This window comes from Pungitius pungitius, chromosome 10, assembly GCF_949316345.1.
Source record: "Pungitius pungitius chromosome 10, fPunPun2.1, whole genome shotgun sequence".
Classification (NCBI taxonomy): Eukaryota; Metazoa; Chordata; class Actinopteri; order Perciformes; family Gasterosteidae; genus Pungitius; species Pungitius pungitius.
In genome coordinates, this window is record NC_084909.1 from 12,425,625 (window position 1) to 12,446,843 (window position 21,219).

Genomic DNA, 21,219 nt, shown 5'->3' on the forward strand with positions numbered 1-21,219 from the left:
TCAGTCATTAAAAATTACTTGTGATAAGTAAACATGAATTAATTTTTCTTGTTAAATTGATTTGGATTTACTTAATATCTCTTGTAGATTTGATTAATCTTTTCAATAAATTTTACTCAATCATATTATTTGTCACTTTGTTGCTACAATTTATTTGAGTAACCATTGGTCACATTGTTTAGAGTGTAAAGCGAAATCTCTGCATCCATCTCATGCAAAGGAAATATTCAATACTACGATCAGCTGTCCATGTTTTAACACTATGGGTTAAAACATGTTACGTAATGCAATGCAAATGCATCAACTTAAATGACATGTAAATAAACTTGCCTCAACCACGCAAGGTTTCTTTATTTGTGTCATTGCACTTAATATTTATTCTTGGACTTGGAAAGGATTTCCATTTGACTGGCTTTCTGTGAGCACTAAGAAGTTATGTTCGGCCAACTTAATTGCATTGAGTTAATGTGAATTAATAGGTTAAATGTTTCATTTGAACTCAATTAAATTAAGTTCAACTAAATTAACTAAATCTAGTTGAAACTGATTACAAAACTATATTAATCAACTCACTAACATAGTGTTAGAGTAACATAATTGTTTTACATAGAGAGAAGTGTGTAAATCCTTTTCTATGATTTTTTAAAGTAACGCCAACGAGTCATTTTTTAAGTGTAACAGTTTCTTTCTCATCAACAGAATCTTCATGTCCTCAGTTCATGCGCCCTTGTGTTTGTTTCTTGACTCCAAGAATAAATATTCTTTTTTTTCACCCAACAAAAGTCTGGGTTTATGTATGCGTCCGTCTCCCCCTAGCGACTGGACGTAACATAAATGGGGGCTCGTCCGGGATCTCTTTAAAGTGTTCCTGAGAAAAAGAAAAAAAAAAGAAAAAGATATTTATTCGAGGGGGGTAAGTAAACATCAGCTGGTAACCTGGTCTAGCCGCCTAGGTGACGTGTTGTTATGGCTTCGGAGCGTTTTGACTTGGAGGCATTCCTAGCCAATCCAACTCTTTCAACAATTAATCTTTGTAGAAAAGATGAATTGCTTATTGTAGCGAGTCACCTTCAGATTCCGGTAACTAAAGCTATGCTAAAGAGAGATCTGAAATTGTTAGTCATTGCTAACCTGGTGGAGAGTGGGGTGATTGAAATACCTATGGAAGCTGAAATAAAAACGCTTCCTGTGGCTGTCTCAACCGAGGCAGAGGGGGTGGGGGCCCTTAAGCCACCCGCAGTTTCCAGTATGGAAGGCGAGGTAGGTGGAGGGTTAAAAACACCCGTCACGCTGCCACGTTATGACCCATCCCCAGAAAGCAGTGCTCGTTCAAGAGATGAGGCCCGTGTAAAGGTTCGCCTGGCCCGTCTCCAGCTGGAGGCTCAGGAACGTGAACGGAAACAGCACATGTAACATCAACTGGAAATGAGGAAGTTGGAGGTAGAAGCTGATATGGCTGTGAAGTTACGGAAGCTGGAGCTTGACAGGTCGCAAGGCGCGGGAGGTCTACCTGCTACTGCTCCAGGTATGTCACCGACCATCTCCTCCACCCAAAATTCTGCCAGTGCAATGTCCACGGCTTTTGACGTTAGCAAGAATATTGCTCTAGTGCCCTTGTTCCGGGAATCTGAGGTGGACTCGTACTTTAGTGTATTTAAACGCATTGCAGTTGCTCTGCAGTGGCCGACTGAGGTTTGGGCTCTGTTACTGCAGTGTAAACTCCATGGCAAGGCCCAGGAAGCCATGGCTGCACTCTCTTTAGAAGAGAGTTTAAGTTATGAGTCTGTGAAGTCTGCTATTCTGCGCATTTACGAACTAGTCCCTGAGGCATATCGGCAGAAGTTTAGGAGTCATAGAAAGTCACCGAATCAGACTTATACAGAGTTTGCCCGAGAGAAGGGTGTGCTATTTGATAAGTGGGCAGCTGCCTGCTCGGCAGATGACTTCCATTCGCTGAGAGGACTACTCCTAGTGGAGGACTTTAAAAAGTGCTTGCCCGATCGCATTGTTGTCTATTTAAATGAGCAGAAAGTAACAACTTTAACTGCTGCAGCAACTTTAGCGGATGAGTATGTGTTGATTCACAAAACTACCTTTTCCCCTGTCTCTGAAAGACCACGTCGTGTCCCTGGTTCGCCTCCCTCTGTCCGCCAAACACCAAGTGCAGAAAAAGAGGAAAGAAAATGTTTCTACTGTCATCTGGGAGGTCATGTAATTGCTGCCTGTCCGGCTTTGAAACGGAAAGAACAATCTTCGCGGTTTGTCCAGCCAAAGGGCATTGGTTTGATTAAAGCTAAACAGACAAAGACTGAAAGGGAGAAATGCCAAGAAGTGGATGCCTGTTTCAAGCCATTTGTCTTTCACGCACGCATCTCCCTCACCGGCATGACTGAAGATCAGCGCTCTGTCCAGGTGCTAAGGGACACCGCATGTTCCCAGTCGCTTATTTTGGCGTCGGCGTTACCTTTTTCCGAGCAATCAGCGTGTGGGTTTGGTGCGGTGCTCCGCGGCATTGAAATGGGATACATTCCCCGTCCCGTACACAACGTTCACATTGAATCTGATTTAGTTACGGGGTTCTTTCCTGTCGCTGTGTGTGCCGCTCTGCCAATTCAAGGTGTCATACTTTTAGTGGGGAACGACATTGCTGGAGGTAAGGTAACTCCTACGTTAGAGGTGCTGGATTCACCTCCGTCCGGCACCGGGGCTTTGGCAACTTCTCCGGTGTTCCCGGCGTGTGTACTCACGCGTGCGCGTGCACGGTTGCGTCAGCAGGGGGATGATAGTTCAGAAGTCTCACTAACTGACAGTATACTTATGCCCATGTTTTCTGGAGGGACAGAGCTTGAGGAAGCGGAGGAGCCGATCGCTGCGCAATCTGTGCCTGACGGTGAAACCAGCGATCCATCCAGCCCGAATGTGCTTCCAGTTACGCGCGGGCGCCTGGCGAGCGCACAGAGAGAGGATCCAACACTACAGCGTTGTTTCCGAAGGGTGGTGAGTGACAACGGTAAAGCAAGTGGGGAGAAAGTAGCCTTTATACAAGATAAAGATGTCCTAGTGCGCAGATGGACCCCTCTCCCAGATACTGATGCAGATTGGAATGTCGTGTACCAGATTGTGATGCCTACGGTCTATAGACAACATGTGCTGTCAGTCGCACATGAAAGTAAATGGTCAGGCCACTTAGGTGTCACAAAAACGTACCAGCTTGTTCTAAAACACTTCTTTTGGCCAGGGTTGAAGGCGGATGTCGCAAAGTTCTGCCGTAGTTGCCACACATGTCAAGTAGCAGGTAAGCCAAACCAAACAATCTCTCCCGCGCCTCTGCATCCTATTCCTATTCCTATGCTAATAGACTGCGTGGGCCCCTTACCTCGCACGAAAAGTGGAAACCAATACTTGCTTACCATTATGTGCGCGGCAACCCGTTTTCCTGAGGCGATCCCACTTTGTAACATTACGGCCAAAATGGTAGTGAAATCCCTCACAAAATTCTTTTCTACCTTCGGCCTACCCCGGGTAATTCAATCAGACCAAGGTACGAATTTTCAGTCCAACATTTTTAAACAGGTGCTTGCCACACTAAATGTTAAACATGCTGTTTCTTCTGCTTATCATCCCGAGTCACAGGGGGCTCTAGAGCGATGGCATCAGACGCTCAAGTCCATGCTCCGTAAGTATTGTTTGGAAAACGGACCTAATTGGGATGATGGGGTTCCGTTTGTTTTGTTTGCAGCGCGTGAAGCCGTTCAGGAGTCCCTGGGGTTCAGTCCCGCGCAGCTCGTATTTGGGCATACGCCTCGTGGTCCTCTAAAAACATTACATGACCAGTTCATAAAGTCGTCACCGGCCAAAAACGTATTGGATTATGTCCGCCACTTCCGTGAGCGACTACATGTTGCTAATACACTCGCTAAACAGGCACTTTCCAGTTCACAAGAAGTGATGAAGCGTCACTATGACCGTTCAGCTGTAACTCGCCGTTTTCAACCTGGTGATTTAGTATTGGCGTTACAGCCTACACCTGTCTCGGCGCTCTCCTCCAAATTTACCGGTCCGTATGCAGTCCGTGAACGCATCAGTGACACGGACTACATTCTCAATACTCCTGAGCGAAGGAGAAAAACACGCGTCTGTCATATCAACATGCTAAAGTTATACCAACGTAGAGAGAGTGATAAAAGTGGCTCTGTGGACAATCCAAAGCCGCCCCTCACTGTTTTGCCTCCTCGGAGCGCCGCTTTGATCGTAACCGATGCTGCGCTTCCTCACGCCTGTGATGATTTGCGGCCGCGTCATCCAGTCCAGTTGGGCACTAGACTCCCTAATTCGGAAGCCATAGCGCAGTTACCTTCCCGGCTACTACATTTACCTGTTGAGCATAGACAGGGTGTAATCGACCTTGTCGAAAAATGTAGGGCTACCGGCGTGTTTAGTGATGTACCGACCACAACAACTTTAGTAAAACATGATATTGAGCTGACCGACCCGCGTCCGATAAAACAACACCCGTATCGTGCCAATCAAACTAAGCGAGAACTGATGAAAGGGGAAGTGCAATATCTTCTTGAAAATGGGTTTGCTGAACCCAGTTCTAGTTCGTGGAGTTCACCCTGTATTGTGGAGGCTAAGCCCGACGGCTCGCCGCGGTTCATTACCGATTTCCGTAAAGTGAACTCTGTTACAGTGCGCGACTCGTACCCATTACCGAGAATGGAAGATTGTATCGATAATCTGGGGAATGCCAAGTTTGTAAGCAAACTTGACCTGTTAAAAGGTTACTGGCAGGTACCCTTGACCGACCGTGCAGCTGTGGTTTTGGCGTTTGTTACTCCTGACCATTTTGCGCAGTACAAGGTAATGGCGTTTGGCATGTGCAACGCACCCGCCACATTCCAGCGTTTAGTTAATACTGTGTTAGCTGGGGTAACTAATTGTAACGCATATTTGGATGACGTAATTGTGTACACAGAGACGTGGGAGGAGCACCTGCGCATCTTGGAGCAGGTCTTCCGCAGACTCGCCCAAGCCAACCTCACATTGAATTTGTCAAAGTGTGAGTTCGGTAAAGCGACCGTCACCTATTTAGGAAGACAGGTAGGGCAGGGACAGGTGCGCCCTGTAGAAGCAAAAATAAGTGCCATTTCAGGTTGTCCCGCCCCCTCTACGCGTAAAGCGCTACGGTCGTTCCTTGGAATGGCAGGATACTACAGAGTTTTCTGCCGTAACTTTTCGACTATTGCCCAGCCATTAACTCGGCTATTGAGCCCTAAAGTAGAGTTTGTGTGGTCTACAGACTGTCAGATCGCATTTTGCAGCCTCAAGGCACTCCTCTGTCACGCCCCCGTGCTAACAGCTCCCGATTTTGCCAAGCCGTTCAAGCTTGAGGTGGACGCCAGCGGCGTGGGGGCCGGAGCGGTCCTCCTACAGGAAGATGCGGAGGGAATAGATCATCCAATATGCTATTTTTCCAGTAAGTTTACTAAGCCTCAACTTAACTACTCCACCATTGAGAAGGAGACACTTGCTTTGCTGTTGGCCTTACAGCACTTCGAGGTGTATGTTGGATCCAGCTCCCTGCCAATTGTTGTTTATACTGATCATAACCCTCTGGTTTTTCTCTCCCGCATGTACAACCATAATCAGCGCTTGATGCGATGGGCACTGATTGTGCAGGACTACCACTTGGAGATCTGCCACAAGAAAGGGTCTGATAACATAGTGGCTGATGCGTTGTCCCGGTTACAGTAAGATAGAGGTATTTGTTATATTTGTGTGAGATGTTAAATAACTGGGAGGTTGTGTTTATGGGAGGGGGTGTTACGGCTGCCGACGGAAACCTCAGGTGAACAGGGAGTCTGGCTGCAACCTCCCACGACGCAGAGGGAAGACCGAAGCGGATCCGCCTGGAAGACTCCCAGCCAACCAGAAGAGGGCATTGGAGTGCGCGCCAGGCTTAAAAGGCCAAACGAATTGCAGCTGGGGGCGGCTACCAAACCCAGAGAATGACTGTGAGAGCGAGGAAGAGGGCCAGGGCAAGGCACCACTGACACTCTGCACCTCACAGACTTGTGTCAGCCACATTAGGAGTAGGGGCGCCGTTGGAGATGTATTTTTATGTTTTGGTTAACGTAAGTAAGGATCTTTGTTACTTGTTGGTTTTGCCATAGTCTTCCTTCTGAAGGCCTCCTTTTGTTCTATTTGGTTTTTGATTTACACGGCACCCCAGGCCCTTTCCCTCAGTTCATGCGCCCTTGTGTTTGTTTCTTGACTCCAAGAATAAATATTCTTTTTTTTTCACCCAACAAAAGTCTGGGTTTATGTATGCGTCCGTCTCCCCCTAGCGACTGGACATAATTCCTGATTTCCTGATTGCTAAATTAGTAGGCTACACATCAACCTTTCAACCTCAGGATGGCAGTGCAGCCTAATCTTTGTGCCATGTTTGATCAGAATTATTCAGAATAATTTATCAACAATTTTAATAATATTATTGACGATAAAGTACAGCCTCTCGTACCTCATTACTTAACTATATTGCATCCAACAGTGCAGTGACCAATGAGTATTGCTGTGTGCACGGATGAATGAAAAGGAATAGTCGTGTTTTTGTTAATATACTCCCACTGGCCCAGGTAATTTATTTCATATAATTAATTAACGTTTATTTTAATGTTGCCCATGTATATCCTTGCATCACCGAGGAAATTGTAGCATAACAACTTTCCGTCGAGTTGACCTTTAGCGTGAAAATGTACGTACTTCCGGTTTAGCTGCTGAGCTTCGTATTTTGTTTAATAGGAAGATAAAAAGGGATTTCTTTTTGGATTTACGAAAATAAAAGTCGGTTGTTTTTTATTTTGACAAATCATGTAATGTGGTCATGTTCAGCAGGGTAGTGTTGTTTAATGTATCATTCGCACCGGGCATCGGCCGTCGGATTCCTTTAAAGTTGCAGTTTCTGAGAAGGACGGAGTTTCGTTTCGCGGAGTTCCCCTGCTCGCTCCAGTAAACGCAAACCAGGAAACGTTTATACGTTCATTATATTGGAACACGGTGCTTATCGGCACCACTTCGTCAACTGACATGTCAGCTGCTGTTCGTACCTTTATCCTGACAATTTCCACCGTAATCAGACCGACAGGTAATATAAAATCCACTTTTCAGCTTACGGTGAACCATTGACCTAAGAGAAGCGTGGGATTGCCTGTAGACGGAGGCGATAGTGGCTGTTTGCCTAGAAGCAGTTTAGGACTCATGTTTTATAAAAGTAATCTTTCCACTGCAACAACACTGACGTGTTAACTCCATGACAATGATAATCCTAGACACAGCATTCGTTGTTAGTATCGAGTGGAGTTTAGTGATTATATCAACTTTGTATCCCATTCTTTTTGGATTTGGACTATATAGTTGTATCAGGAGTCCTGAGTCCACCCACAAATGTCCGCTTGACCTCCTACGACATGAATCTGTTGCTGGTATGGGATTCACCTAAAGGTGCAGCCAGCGGCCTCGTCTACACAACGGAGTACAAGTGAGTCAACACTATCTCAGCAGCAACACAATCTCTGTCAAAGCTGGAGCGTTTTCATTACCAATTTTAAGATGGATCAATTTGTCCAGAAAATGACCAAACATTATAATTTCCTTTAATATTTTTTAGGTCTTAAGGAAAGAGGTTTTCATATTAAAATTGTGTATTTTTTGTACAGCCAGAAACCCAATTGGCCTTACGCGTTAAAGCTGTTAGCTGTGTACATACAGTATGCATTTACACAACTATAAGCAATATCAAGTATCGGAATGATCTGACTAACACATCGTACCTACAGGCAAGTTCAAACATCATTCAAATATGTCAATAATCTATTACAAATGCATGAGAATTGAATAGTTTTTGGCAATTGGACCTTCATCCCGAGGGGTAGTGATGCTTAGGAGGGTTGCATTCCATTTGAGCTGAAATGATAACTGACAGCAGCAGAGGGGAGTCACAGTGTGATTGTAATAAGTAAGCAGGTTAACTTACTTATATATATATATATATATATATATATATATATATATATATATATATATATATATATATATATATATGAAATATATACATTTGAAAAACCCTTCAAGAGTGAGTTTTTTTTTAATTTACACACACGTGTATATATATCTTTTTAATCGGGACTCGATTATAAAATAAATAATATATTTTCAGACATGGACTTAGTTACCCTGGTCCTTAAACCAGTCATCTGGTGGAGTGTGGGTTGGGTGTGGGCCCTTGTACTCGGAGTCGGGCTAACGTCCACGCTAGCTGCTAATTGTTTTGCGTTGAGGTGGTACTTGAGGCTCGATGTGCTGCGGTGATATGCAAATTCCTTGTTGCATAGCTTGCACACAACCATGCTCCTATCGACGCTTCCATCCGTTTGTTTTTTATAACAAGATTTCCCATTCACGGGGCCAACCAACACGGTCTCGTCAGCTTTTTCGTTCATGTTCACTGTGGTTTGTTGTTGTCTGAAGTCATGAACGCTAGTTGGTGCTCCAGTATAATCGGTCCTCCAAAACTCATCCAGTGAGAAACGTTCCGCAGTGCAAAAAATAAGTGTAAAAATGCTTAAAAAAGGTTTAATGTGTTATTTTTTGTGTAATTAATTAATCTTAATTCACATTGTAATTAATCGTAATTAACGCGCTAAAGTCCCGGCCCTAATATACTGCGCTGTTTAAAAGCATTCAAATCTCTGATGTTTTTATAAAACCTAAACTCTAGCCAGAGTGTGGCCCTAATCTTGTCCCTCCCTGATCTCCACTTCCTGCTTAAATAAATTGCCATTTTGGCTTCCCCACAAAGAAAGTTAAGGAGCTGCAATTTTTCTTTTTCCGTTTTCTTGTAGGCAGCTCCCATGAATAATACGCTTTCTGGAAAAACATGGTTAAAAAGACTAAAAAACCAATGTTAAAAGAGGAAGAACTGACTGCCTTTATCTTCTGACTTTGGACAGGAGCTTGTAATACACACACAGCAGGGACCCATGGCGCCAGTTTCCAATGTCCTGCAGTTTCCCCTTTTTTGGCACCAGAGCTATTACAGAGATATTCCCTGCAAACTTTGCAAAGCGGTCTTCAGCTCCTGCATGCTTATGGGCCTGTTGAGCTGCTCATTGATCTCTTCAGAGACTTCGCTAAAGAACGCCTCCATCAGTGGTCTCTCCTCCCTGTACTTGTTGGCAGACAGGGAGGAGAAAAAACTTCGCCTTCTAATCTGGCATGGTTCCCCAACTGGCTTCCTTGCGTCCCCCAACAGTAAGTGGATCACCCTCCCCTGCCCCCTCTTCTTTAGGCCGAAAAAGAAGCCAGAGGGAGTGTCCAGCTCTGTGATGGTCTGTAATCGGGGTCTGACCAGTGCACCTTGAACAGGTCAGGCAGAGCAATTTTTTCATCTTGAGGACTTTAATATGTCCTCGCTCCACTGGGACTAAGACTTTCCAAGTTTCACTATATCACTCTCCAGGTCCTTCATAGATCTAGCGCTGTTTTATAAATGGGTGCTCTTTTCCTGGCATCTCTCGCTCCATTCACATTTAAGCTACCTACTGTAAAAGGTATTCATGATAAGTAAAAGAAACATTAAGTAATTTAGTAGTAATTACTAATTAATTAATTAATTTAGTAATTAGGTGAGTAATTAGTTTTTGTCCATCATTAATCACTCTTTTTGCCTTTAATCTAAAAACTTCCTGATTGGTTAAGCCAGACCCTTCCGACAGCGACACGGCGCTCAATAAACAAATCCAACTGCCCCCTAACTTAAACCCAACTTGACATGAACAACCCTAAACCACATTAAAGTATTTTAATTAACAACCCTCCCTCCACTCTTACACTCACCTCCTAACCCCCCTGACAGACCAGCTGGAACTCACCAAACCCCTAACTCACCCCCTGACCCAACTCCTCACACGCCCCACCACACCGCTCGCCACCACCTCGCTCACCTTCATCCATGCAGCAAAGCGCACACACACACACACACACACACACACACACACAGAGAATAGTCCATAATACCAGCATTGTATTCTGTCCACAGAGGCTACAGCCCAGGGTACAGTGTGGGCTGTGTGAACATCTCCAGCCTTGAATGTGACTTGACCCGCCTCTCCAGCTCCATATCTGAGTATGGAAAGTATACTGGCAGAGTGCGGGCGCAGTTGGGAACACAGAGCTCTGCCTGGATGGAAAGTAACCAGATTACCTTGGACCAAGATTGTGAGTAAACTCTCTGTTTTATGTCTTGTTACTATGAAACTGTATGGAAGCCCATATCCACCACAAAAAAAAGAAGGGTTAGAAAGTCAAAATAATTACTTAAAAAGTTGAAATAATGACTCCTCTGTGCTCATGACTGCAGCTGGACTGCTGCAAGCCTCAAGGTTTTTGTGAGACTCGCTGAGGACAATAACCGCAAAACAACACGTGCTTTCACGTCAGACACCACAAAATTAAACCAGATCGCTGGATTCGTCGCTGGTCGCTTTTGACAAAAAGTCGGCAATAGGGTTTGGAAAGTCAATCTACCAAACAACGAAGGAGAATGTGCATATCTTAAGTCATTTTTTCGAGCGCATTATTTTTGTGGCGGAAATGGGCTTTCATAGCAGAGTGATGCTTTTCCAGCATTTACAAAAAAAATTGATGACAGATCCTCCAAGTAATCCTTTTACTGCCTAGAATCAGAAGAATGGTAACTTTTCAAAACTGTTGCATTAGGTATGCAATCCAGTTTTAGACATTTATCTTTTATCACCTTCTGAAGCCCCAAAAAACTAAATAAAAGCAAAGAAAACAGGAAAAAAATAAATGAGGAGTCTCCAGGGAAAATGATTACTAAAACTAAGACTTTACTAAAAGAAAATCCGCACCGTTGCAGAGTCTCGATCTATTGCAACGGAATGTTCCGGCAAAGATATTGTTAATCGCACTATTTCAGTATGAAACTCGGGGCTTGGTCACAGGACCCAACCCTTGTCCAGTGAGCAGTGGCGTATCCAGAACATTTTTACTGGGGTGGCCAAGATGAGACGCAAAGCTAGTGTGGGGTGGCCATGGTAGACGGCGCTGTCCCCATTTAAGCAGCAATTTAACAGAACCTATATACAATCCGTTACATATACATAAACAATTGTAACAAACAAATCTTAACTCCAAACAAAGTATATACTATGAAGTAATGTTATGTAAACCTTTAAACTCTCATGAACAATAGACGATTCTAATAATAGTAACAAAGTGCAATAGAGGTAGCTAGTTCTTGCTTTTGCTCATTCTGCTGCTACAAAATGCTTTCACATAGGGCCAAGACCACAAGACAAGACTTAAAGTCCAATGCAATGCCACCAGACCAAATATAACTAAAGGGTTAAGGTGCTTCTTCATAATGTAACTTGTGAAAATTGTACATAAACAGTAGTAACATAAACCAAGCAAACCTTAACAACACAAAAACAGGACCTATTAGACAAATTCTGGGTTCATCCATCTAATCAGATGAATTCGCCTGTTTTGGTGATTGGTAGCAAAAAGTTTAATAAATTTGTCCATGTCAAGTGACTTTGCTCTTCTAGCCTGAATGCTGAGAACACCCAGGTTGCTCAGTCTGTCATCTGTCATTGTTGTGCGCAAATGTCTTGATGAATTTAAGAGCTGAGAAGCTGCGCTCACATGCGGCACTGCTTACCGGGAGGGCTATGGCTATCTTGCACAGACGAAAAAGCTTGTGAAAAACATCCTTATGAGGTTCAAGGAACACTGCAAGTTCAACAATACCAGACAAGTTCGGCATTCCACTTTGCTGTTTACTTTGCAAAAGCCTCCTCGTCTGGTGGAGTTCATGACTGAGATCTTCAGAGTCCCTTTCATAAATTTCTCCCAGGCGAAAGACTGCTTTTCTATCTGCTTTTGGGGTCCAAAGCTTGTATTCCTCTCATTATTTCACAATTGTCTTTGGAGAAGCGCCTGTCTAACTCTCTAAGTATGATGTCCACAATGGGGTAGAAGATTGTCCTCCTAAAGGAATCCTTGTCACCATCGTTACATTTGCGCTGACCCAATGTAGAGGTTATGACAGACCCACCAAGTCAGGAATTTGAATGCAATTTGCTCTGCCTCTGCCTATTTAAACGTCTAAAAATATGTGAACTGTGAAGATGAGCTAATTGATACAAACAAAAAGTCCTTTATCTCCATGAGCAAAAAGTCTTTAAACAGCCCTTAAATCACAGAGCAAATAAATAAGTTACAGCTTGTTCTTGTGTTATAGCTACTTAAATCTAGACTGTCACACTATATTTCAGACACTGTTAGCTCTATTGAACACACATCTGCAAACAAATACCCTCAGTCTTCAGTCCAGAAAACAGTGTTTCATATTTCATGGCGGTATCCCAATAATTAAAAATAAAACGCTTAACTTGGTTTGCCGGCTGCTAAGCTAGCCAGCTAGTGCAGTGTAGTTTGACTTTTAGCTGCTACTTAGTGCTAAAGTTTTCCTACACATTCAGAGGGAACAACGATATAACTAAACATTAAATTACCAAACCTCTCAATCGACAGATTCCGGCGATTTTATCGTTGTTGTTGTTGTCGCTGTTGTAAACTTTGACCGTCCTCCTGTTTCACGGACGCAGCGCGCTCATCTCATGGGTCACCTGACCTGCATGGCCAAACATCCGCTGAACAGAAATCAGCTCTCACAGCCTCAATACGAGCATTACTGTGTTAGTTAAAAATGTAAAACTGGCCCTAAATCAGTTGTTCAGCTGTCATCATTGATTGACAGCATTTCTCTTGTTTCTTGTGTTGACAAACTTGACCAACTACCTATCAGATCCCCAGAATCGCCATTGCCAGTGAGAGTTCTGTTTCCACACCTCCTTCCTTTGTTCTCCGGTGGTGCCCAGCGGGTGGTTTGAGTGTTATGGCGCGTTTCCATCGAGTGGTACGGGTCTGTTAACGATGATTTGGCGAGCGTTTCAACCGCCAAAAATACCCTTACTTGATAGGCGTGGTGTATTCCAGTAAGTAGTGGTAACGTCACTTGATAGGCGTGGTATTGGATGGAAAGTAGATTGACGTCATTCGATCGCGCGAAAACTGAAAGCTAACTGCAAACAACAATGGAGGACATACAGCCGATCCTGTTTTTCTCGATATGTGGCTGTTAAAGTAAATTCTGCACCCCTTGCGGCACGCGCAAATGACGACACTCTTTCAACCAATCAACGTTCTGCAGTGAGTCTAGCTCCACCCTTTAGTACCAAACAACTGTGCTGAGTACCCCAACGGAAGGGTACCCAAAAAGTGGTACGGTTCGGATTTTTGGTACTCAACTTTTGGCAGTGGAGACACAAATAAAAGGGTACCGACCCGTACCGTACCGCTTGGTAGAAACGCACCATTAGAGGAATCCGCTGTCGGTTGGCTAGTTAGGGGCATTAGCTTGGGTCGGATGAGGCGAGAAACTAGCATTCCCACACAGTAGTCACACCTGCAGGAGCAATGTTGGGGTGAACTAACTTGCCAAGGGACACATGGGTTAGGGGCACGGGATCAAACTGCCAATTTTCTGAACGTAGGATGACCGTGTCACCCACTCAGCCACAGTCGCCAAGATGTTTCTGTCTGGCATGGAGCACGCCTAAGAACTGCCAGTTTGTCTACGCCTAATCCCGCTGCATGGCGACCTCGGCCAGCATTTGCCTCAGCGAAATGATCGGCTGTGCTGGCATTTCTGGGTTTGTAGCACAATGAAGCAATAATTGCTGCTTCCGCTGTGTGCTGTCGTGCCTCCTGGCACACCTGCTGTCTGACTCTCTGCTGGAGCTCTCTTCTCCCTCTCCTGATGCCCTGGATACTATACTATACTGCTCATAATAAAAGGGGAAGGCATCATTAAAGATTTGTGTTAATTGAGGCTGGTTAAGCCTCTCTCCACACTGTGCCCTGAACTACTCCTCCCAACCCCCCTCCATAGGGAGCCCAAACATGCCCCGCTGCCACAAACGATTTGGAAATGTCTCCAGGTAACCTGAGAGGAACATCTAAGTTGACTCGCTCCAAAACCAAATGAAGGAGATCAGATACCATAGCACAAGCGTCTACGTGTCACGCCGTGCGGGTACGAGGGCAAGGAGTGAGGACTCAGATGTGGAGTTCAGGGAAATAAAAAGACATTAATAGTCGAAAAATCTAAAATAACTCAATCCAAAAAACTCAAAATTGCAAAACCAAGAGGAGAAGGGGGAGGGGAAAAACGACGAGGCAAGGACCTGGCACAACCACAACAAACTATGAAATAACGGCTTGACAAGGCATGGGGACATGACGCAACACTGGTACATGCAACAGGCAATGACGCGACTCACAGGGCTTAAATACACAAGGGAGGTGCAGGTAATTGAACACAGGTGGTAACAATCAGACACGGCAGACAATCACAGTGGAAGACAGGACAAGGCAGGGAGTGAAGTTACCCCAGGGACATAAGAGACATGAAACTACAAAATAAAACGACATGAACCCAAACCGTGACACTATGGAGCAGGGGTACATAGGCCCTTTGGCGGAGCTAGTTATGCTATGAGTTACTTTGGTCTGTGTGTGTACTTGGAGTTTAAAGGAGGAAGTGGAGAGGTGGCAGGTCTCACACTGTTGGTGTGAATTGAAAGTAGTACAGCTTAAAACACATTTATGACAAGAAATTACATAATTATAACTTTGCTATCACTGTATCATTGTCTAATTGAGGACATGTTGCACGTTTATTTCAAACCCACCAATATTTGCTTTTGCCTGAAGCTTTGTTAACTTTACTATCTTTTTTCCCCTCAGCCATAATCAGTTCTCCCAACGTCTCTCTCTTCTCCAACGGGGCTGCTATTGAAGTCAGCATTACCGATCCTGTGTTCACAATCTCTGCACTCAGGAAGGTTTACCACTCTGCCACATACAACATCACCTACTGGAAGGATGGCCAGAGAGAGCAGGTAGGGCTGAGCGGTATACCCGTTCAACAGGCATACCAGTCTCAAACTTCCTCACGGTATGAATATTTTACATACATGACATTGTTTGCTCTTCGACGGGCAGCACAATATATTGTTCACCACTTACTGCTAAGGGCGCAGCTGTCGGAGCTACTTGTCTTAGATCTATTGATGGAGTTATGGTTGCATCTTTGCAACCATAACAATGATTAATAATGCTTTGGGACACATAAACAATTTGTAACACTGATCATTTTACATTCATAAAATGAATGAGAATTGATATATTTCCTCATCAGGAATCAGGAAACGTTTATTGCCATAATATGTTGGACATACATGGAAATTGTCTTGGCGGTTGGTGCATAACGGAAGACAGTACATGTAATGACAACATAGTGCAGCAATAAGATAAAAATAAAATCAAAGTATAATAAAATATATGCTATGGGTTAGTACTAGGGATAATCAGGATTAATCACTATTTGCAATTACACCTGAATCCTAACCATTTTTTCTTTCTGAAATGCATACCAAAGATAAATAACAGGACACAGATACATAACTATCATTATTATTATCATCATTATTATTTTTTAAATAAATACATGTTATTGATATTTGACTTGGTTTAATTCATTCCAGAAAATAATCAAAGCAATGTTATTTGATAAGTTACAGACTGATTTCCCTGCATGGCTCTAGAAGGGTCTTGAGCCTCTGCAGTTTATCCCACTCTGCTGCGGTCTGCAAAACGAGTTTGTGCTCCTGATGGTCTTGGGCTGCGAGGACCAGACATGTCAACCCTCCCGCTATTTCCGGAAGATTTCCTGACCTGAATAATTTGTCACACTGCGCATGCGTGAAATGTGTTAAAACAAAACAACTAATTAACGTCGTTAACGCGCTATTTTTGACAGCCCTAGTTAGTATGCTAAAGCTATGGGTTAGTAAGAGGAGATAAGATAAAAATAAAGTGCACCAGCTAAACAAAGTGACTCTGTTGATGAGCCCGACTGCCGAAGGGAAGAAACTGTTCGTGAGGCGAGAGGTCTTAGTCTTGACGGTGGAGGGCCATGTTGACAGCATCGTCTACAGACCTGTTGGCTCTGTAGGCGAACTGCAGGGGGTCCAGGAGGGGGTCGTGGGACAGGACTATCCGCACAATGCTTCAGGGTGTGGGGCGAGACGGAGTCCGGACCGGCTGCTTTCCGGGGGTTTTGTCTTTTGAAGAGCTGATTGACGTCACTCTCCAAGACAGAGAGGGGCGGTGGGGGAGGGGAGAGTAATCCAAAGGTGTGAGCACCTGATTGGTCGGGGGAGGTGGTGGAGTTGTGGGGAATGGAGTCAGAACATTGTCTTTCAAATCTGCAGTAGAACTCATTCAGCTCATCTGCCAGGCAGAGGTCATTCATGGAGTGGGGGGTTTTCGGCTTGTAGTTTGTGAGGTGTTTGAAGCCTCTCCAAACCGAAGCGTTAGCTGAGAACTGATTTTGGAGTTTCTCAGAGTACAGTTGTTTAGCGTCTCTCACCGCCTTGCTAAACCTGTATTTCGACTCTGTGTACAAGTCTTTATCCCCACTCCTAAATGCCTGATCCTTCTGCAGACGTAGTTTTCTGAGTTCCGCTGTGAACCAGGGTTTGTCGTTGTTATAACTCACCCTGGTGCATGATGGTACACAGCTGTCCTCACTGAAGCCAATGTAGGAAGTTACAGCCTCTGTGAACTCATCCAGATTGTCAGAAGCAGTCCTGAAAACATCCCAGTCTGTGCAGTCCAAACACGCCCGAAGATCCTCTAGCGCCTCGCTGGTCCACATGATGAGTACACAACATTCCTGTTGGGAATGCTTCTAGCACACCAAAAACAAAATCTACCCCCACCCTTTTTCACCCCTCATGAGTTTGCGGGTAGGCACTCAAAGCAGCTACGCCCTTCAATATTTAAACAAAGAGGATGCCTGCAGAGCCAAAGCACGCACCACCACACAGACCGATTTTCCAAATAGAAATCTAATAGTTCGTAATGTTTGTAACATCTTGCTAGTTCATTTAAGATAATAGAATTAAATGGCACGCAGGAGAGGTTGTGAAGAAAACGGCAATGGAGAATTATTATTTTTTTAAATGCGACTCTGGGCCTTGGGCAGCAGTCTAATATGGATAACAAGCCCATTACAGGTGGTGGTAAAAAAAGAAAATGTCCAAGAAAGCTCTCTAAGATATGTGGCATTTTGTAGCTTCTTTGGTTGTTGTGCCGCTTCTGCAGACCAGACTGGATCACACAACTGATCACCTCTCCGCTCTTGCTACAGGCAAGAAGCATGAGCAACATACATCAGAATCGAGTCGTTCTGAGTGACCTGGACCCTTGGACTGTGTACTGCGTCCAAGTCCAAATCAACATTGAGTGGAGTCTCAATCCCAGCAAGCCCAACACAGCTGTTTGTGAGAGTACCACAACCGGTAAGTGTCCTTTATCCTTGTGTATCTCTACAATGAAGAACATATACACACACACACTTTGTAAATGTGCATTGAAATTCTCTGGGTAACTTACTACTTGACTGCCAGAATTAGGCAGAATAGATCCACTTTTTAAAATGTGCCATTAGACATGTGCCTGACTGTTTTCTGTGGCGGCGAGGTGGTATAGTTAATGTACTTGTACCCACGTTGGTTGAATGCACGTTTGTCCCTTTGGACAAAAGCATCAGCCAAATGAAAGTTGAAGTGAGTGTTTTGTATAAATTTAATTGTGATGTTTCTATATGACCTAAATAATTAAACTGGACCATCGAAGAGAAGATTGTTGCTTCACATTTTGTGCCATCGGGTCAGTTTCTGGTGAAAACAGATTAAAATCACAAGAAACTCCTTCAACTTAGATTCCACTTGTAGTCAAGTAATTGTACTTTAGTACAACTTTAGTCAGTAATGATGCTGAGATATTTCTAATATTTTGTCCACAACCTCTCAATTAATCAATAAGGGATGACATTTCTGCAGAAGTGGGACATGATATTCGCACCTGGCCACAGACACCTGTGTGTTGGGCTCGGTCTTGCTATACACACCAGGGTAGAATATTCTTCCTGGCTGTTAATATTGTAGTTGACTTCTGACACCTAGGTGCTTGTAGCATATGCCCAAATAAAAACATTACAGCTGCATTGAAGATATTGTGAATGGAAGTGGACAAACATTCAGTTGGCACAATCAAAATGGTCCATGGCAAAACAAGCACATGGAAACACACTAATTACTTTTGCTACTCTTGCTTTGAATGTGCTGCTGAAGAAGAGGCTCCTTGGGTGGCAGCCATGGTGACGTTCGGCATCGTGGCAGTGACAGTGGCTCTGCTGGTGGTCGCAGTGGTGTATCGGAAACCTATTACCCACGTTCTCTGTCCAAAGGATTTACTGCCTCCGCACTTCAAAAAGGTGTCTGTATCAATGTCTGTCTCCATCGCATTGTGTTTGCAAGATTGTTGGTGTTGGAATTTACCTTTTGTGTCTGGTGGCAACAAAACATAATTGTTTAGCGTATATTGATTCCTACTGCTAATATTCATGCAGGATGTTTCTTCTTTTGTATTTTTCAGTACCTACTGGCAAAGCCCAACTCGTCCATGTACCTAGCCATGTGTAACTCCCGTCAACCCGACGAGATCTACGACCAGGTCATTTTCATCGCAGGTGGCAGGACTGTGGAGGAAGGGCAGCCGCTGGAGGCATCAGGGAGAAGTTGCAGCAAACAGCCTGACAGCACAGAGACAGATACATAGAGAAACAAGTAAAGGATCCGTTCTTGCTTTACTTTAACCAATTCTGTAGCAGGTCCATGTAGGTCCCCAGAGCACTGTGAAGTGATGAGATGTCACAAATACTGCTATGTTAATAGCAGTATTGCAAAAGGAACAAAGCGCAGTATATTGGAGCTGCTGTCACTGAAATGATTTACACTGCCCTGGTGCTAGAACCACACATATAATTCTTGATTATCAAAAGAATTTTAAAAATGGCAGTCTGCCATTCATGGTTCATCACTTTGGATTAAGCATACAATGTTTTACTTTTACCATTGTTGAGAAATTAAGGTTTTCCTGATAAAAATACATTTAGCCTTGGTGACCAGCCAGCCAAAAAAGAAAAATAGGCAACGTAAAGGAAAGGAAGCCAGCAGCGCCGGCAGTTGTTAAGAGTCACATGACTCAGACAAAGATGTTTCGTGAGCACCACGTTGTCCCGTTTTGACGTGAGGAACGTCGGATTGTGTATGTCTGTGAGTGTAGTATAGTTCTGACGTTAAAACAAATACTGTTCAATTTTCTGATTTGTATTTTTCATAAATTATTATGATGTTCAAGGAGCTACCTGTATTTTTGAAATGTAAATTAGCAGTTTTGTTTTAGAATAAAGGGTTGGAAAAGAAAGCTATGCTGATTTTTTATTTTTGTTATCCATTAATTCATTGATTAATCGAAAAAATAATCGACTGATTAATCGATTTATCAAAATCGTCGTTAGCTACAGCCCTAATTGGAATAATAGAATACTGGACCAACAAGAGATGTCAACAAGCCGATTGCATTCACATCTTTCAGACAAGTCCTTCTGCACTGAGGTCACAGAACCTCTGTAACCACTGTTAGCCAGCATTGTGACAGTCAATTAAGTGATGTTGCAGATACGCATGCTCACCCACAATTAAATTACACTCCATGATCAGCTCGGACAAATCATGTTGTTGGTGTATTATGCCTGCAGATGATGAATCTGTGTTGTATTATAGCATTGTCGTAATAAAGAGGCAGGACTACAGGGTCTCTTGTTATTTTGCTAACATCTGTGGCGATGAATAGAAATGCAAAGAGTATTTGTTCATTTTGCGTGTGTGTGACAAACTTTGATCAAGTCTTTGCACTTTGGAAATAGTACGTATCATTTAATAGCTGATTTTACCCAATAAATATCAATTGTTTAGGCTAGAACACATAAATCACATTGAAATACTTCAACAATGAGTCAAACACACAATTGGATTTGTTTGGAGGTTTAAAAGTAAATTTTACAAATTTTATTTGATGACTAGAAAATGACATACATTCCTTCATATAAAGGAGGGATGGGCAACTGGCGGCCCCGGGCCATTTTTGTCATAAATCTTGCTAGGAAGTGCGCTGCCCCCTCAATCATTGAAGTTTCCCCATCCCTGATATGAGGGTTATATTCACAACATTTAGGCAACATAAGCAGGCAGTGCTATATGTGTCACAAAAGCAACTACACCAGCAGACTAGTGTCTGAAAAAACAGCCAGGCAAACAAATTACTTCTCAAAATAAATAAAGTTAAGTACTGTTACTGTTTACAAAAAGTATAGAGTGATATTAAAAAGTGCTCAAAAACATAGTAAACAACAACAAACTAAAGGTATACTTTATGCTCTTGTGGCTAAATAACTTGAATGATGTGAAAGAAATGTGTAACAGATTATATATACATATAAACACACTGACTTAGAAGTAGTCATCCTCCTTATATTTGTTTATACAAGCGACAAACAGTGAGTCTCTAAGACGTTAATTGTTAAGACGTTAACAGCTGCATGTCGAGATGACTTCTTTGCAAGTTGTGGCAGTTGCACTCACCACAGGAATTGCAAGACAGGAACTGTGGCAAACTGATCGATTACGTGTGGTTTACACAGGGCCGGCGCTAGCCATTTGGGTGCCCTAAGCACAAATGCTTGGTGGTGCCCCCCCCCCCCCAACCAACCACCACCAAAGGAATAACAACCATTCAGAATTTCTTAGTTAGGTTCTCTTTATTTCCCAAATAACTTCTAAACATAAATAAATTACATAAACAAACATGAAAAGAAATAAATTATATAAAAGATAAAATTATAAATACCAAATACCACCACAATTATAAAAACACAGATTTGGAACTGAACATTGTAAACGCAGAACGTATTCAAGTATATAACCGTGTAAGTAATAATGTGCACATTTCTTCAGTAAATAATATACATAAGTACAAATAATGATAAAGTGCAAATTTTAAAGTGCAAATAACCATACATAAGTACAAACTGCACAGTAGAATTTACTTGAACATCTCTATAAAGGAGACCATTCTGCTATCCGATAGAACTATATT

General features: G+C 43.2%; 2 protein-coding genes across 4 annotated transcripts; both read left to right on the forward strand.

Moving 5' to 3' along the window:
* The first annotated feature begins 1,352 nt into the window (after window positions 1-1,352).
* On the forward strand, window positions 1,353-6,397 carry LOC134132778 (uncharacterized). 2 transcript variants are annotated; one of them, XM_062564793.1, is made up of 2 exons: window positions 1,353-1,525; window positions 2,843-6,397. In XM_062564793.1, the coding sequence occupies exons 1-2, from the start codon at window positions 1,426-1,428 to the stop codon at window positions 5,752-5,754; spliced, it is 3,012 nt and encodes a 1,003-aa protein (XP_062420777.1). In that variant the 5' UTR covers window positions 1,353-1,425; the 3' UTR covers window positions 5,755-6,397. The 2 variants fall into 2 exon arrangements, with proteins under 2 accessions (XP_062420777.1, XP_062420776.1); XM_062564792.1 differs by lacking the exon at window positions 1,353-1,525 and having other exon boundaries at window positions 1,914-5,476; window positions 5,650-6,397.
* A 373-nt stretch (window positions 6,398-6,770) lies between these two features.
* Window positions 6,771-19,488, forward strand: LOC119229073 (interleukin-10 receptor subunit beta-like). Of its 2 annotated transcripts, none has more exons than XM_037489188.2 (7): window positions 6,771-7,147; window positions 7,417-7,540; window positions 10,100-10,278; window positions 14,899-15,053; window positions 17,369-17,519; window positions 18,357-18,496; window positions 18,658-19,488. In XM_037489188.2, exons 1-7 carry the CDS (start codon window positions 7,090-7,092, stop codon window positions 18,838-18,840), a joined length of 990 nt encoding a protein of 329 aa, XP_037345085.1. In that variant the 5' UTR covers window positions 6,771-7,089; the 3' UTR covers window positions 18,841-19,488. The 2 variants fall into 2 exon arrangements, with proteins under 2 accessions (XP_037345085.1, XP_037345084.1); XM_037489187.2 differs by having other exon boundaries at window positions 6,773-7,147; window positions 18,354-18,496.
* Window positions 19,489-21,219: the final 1,731 nt, after the last annotated feature.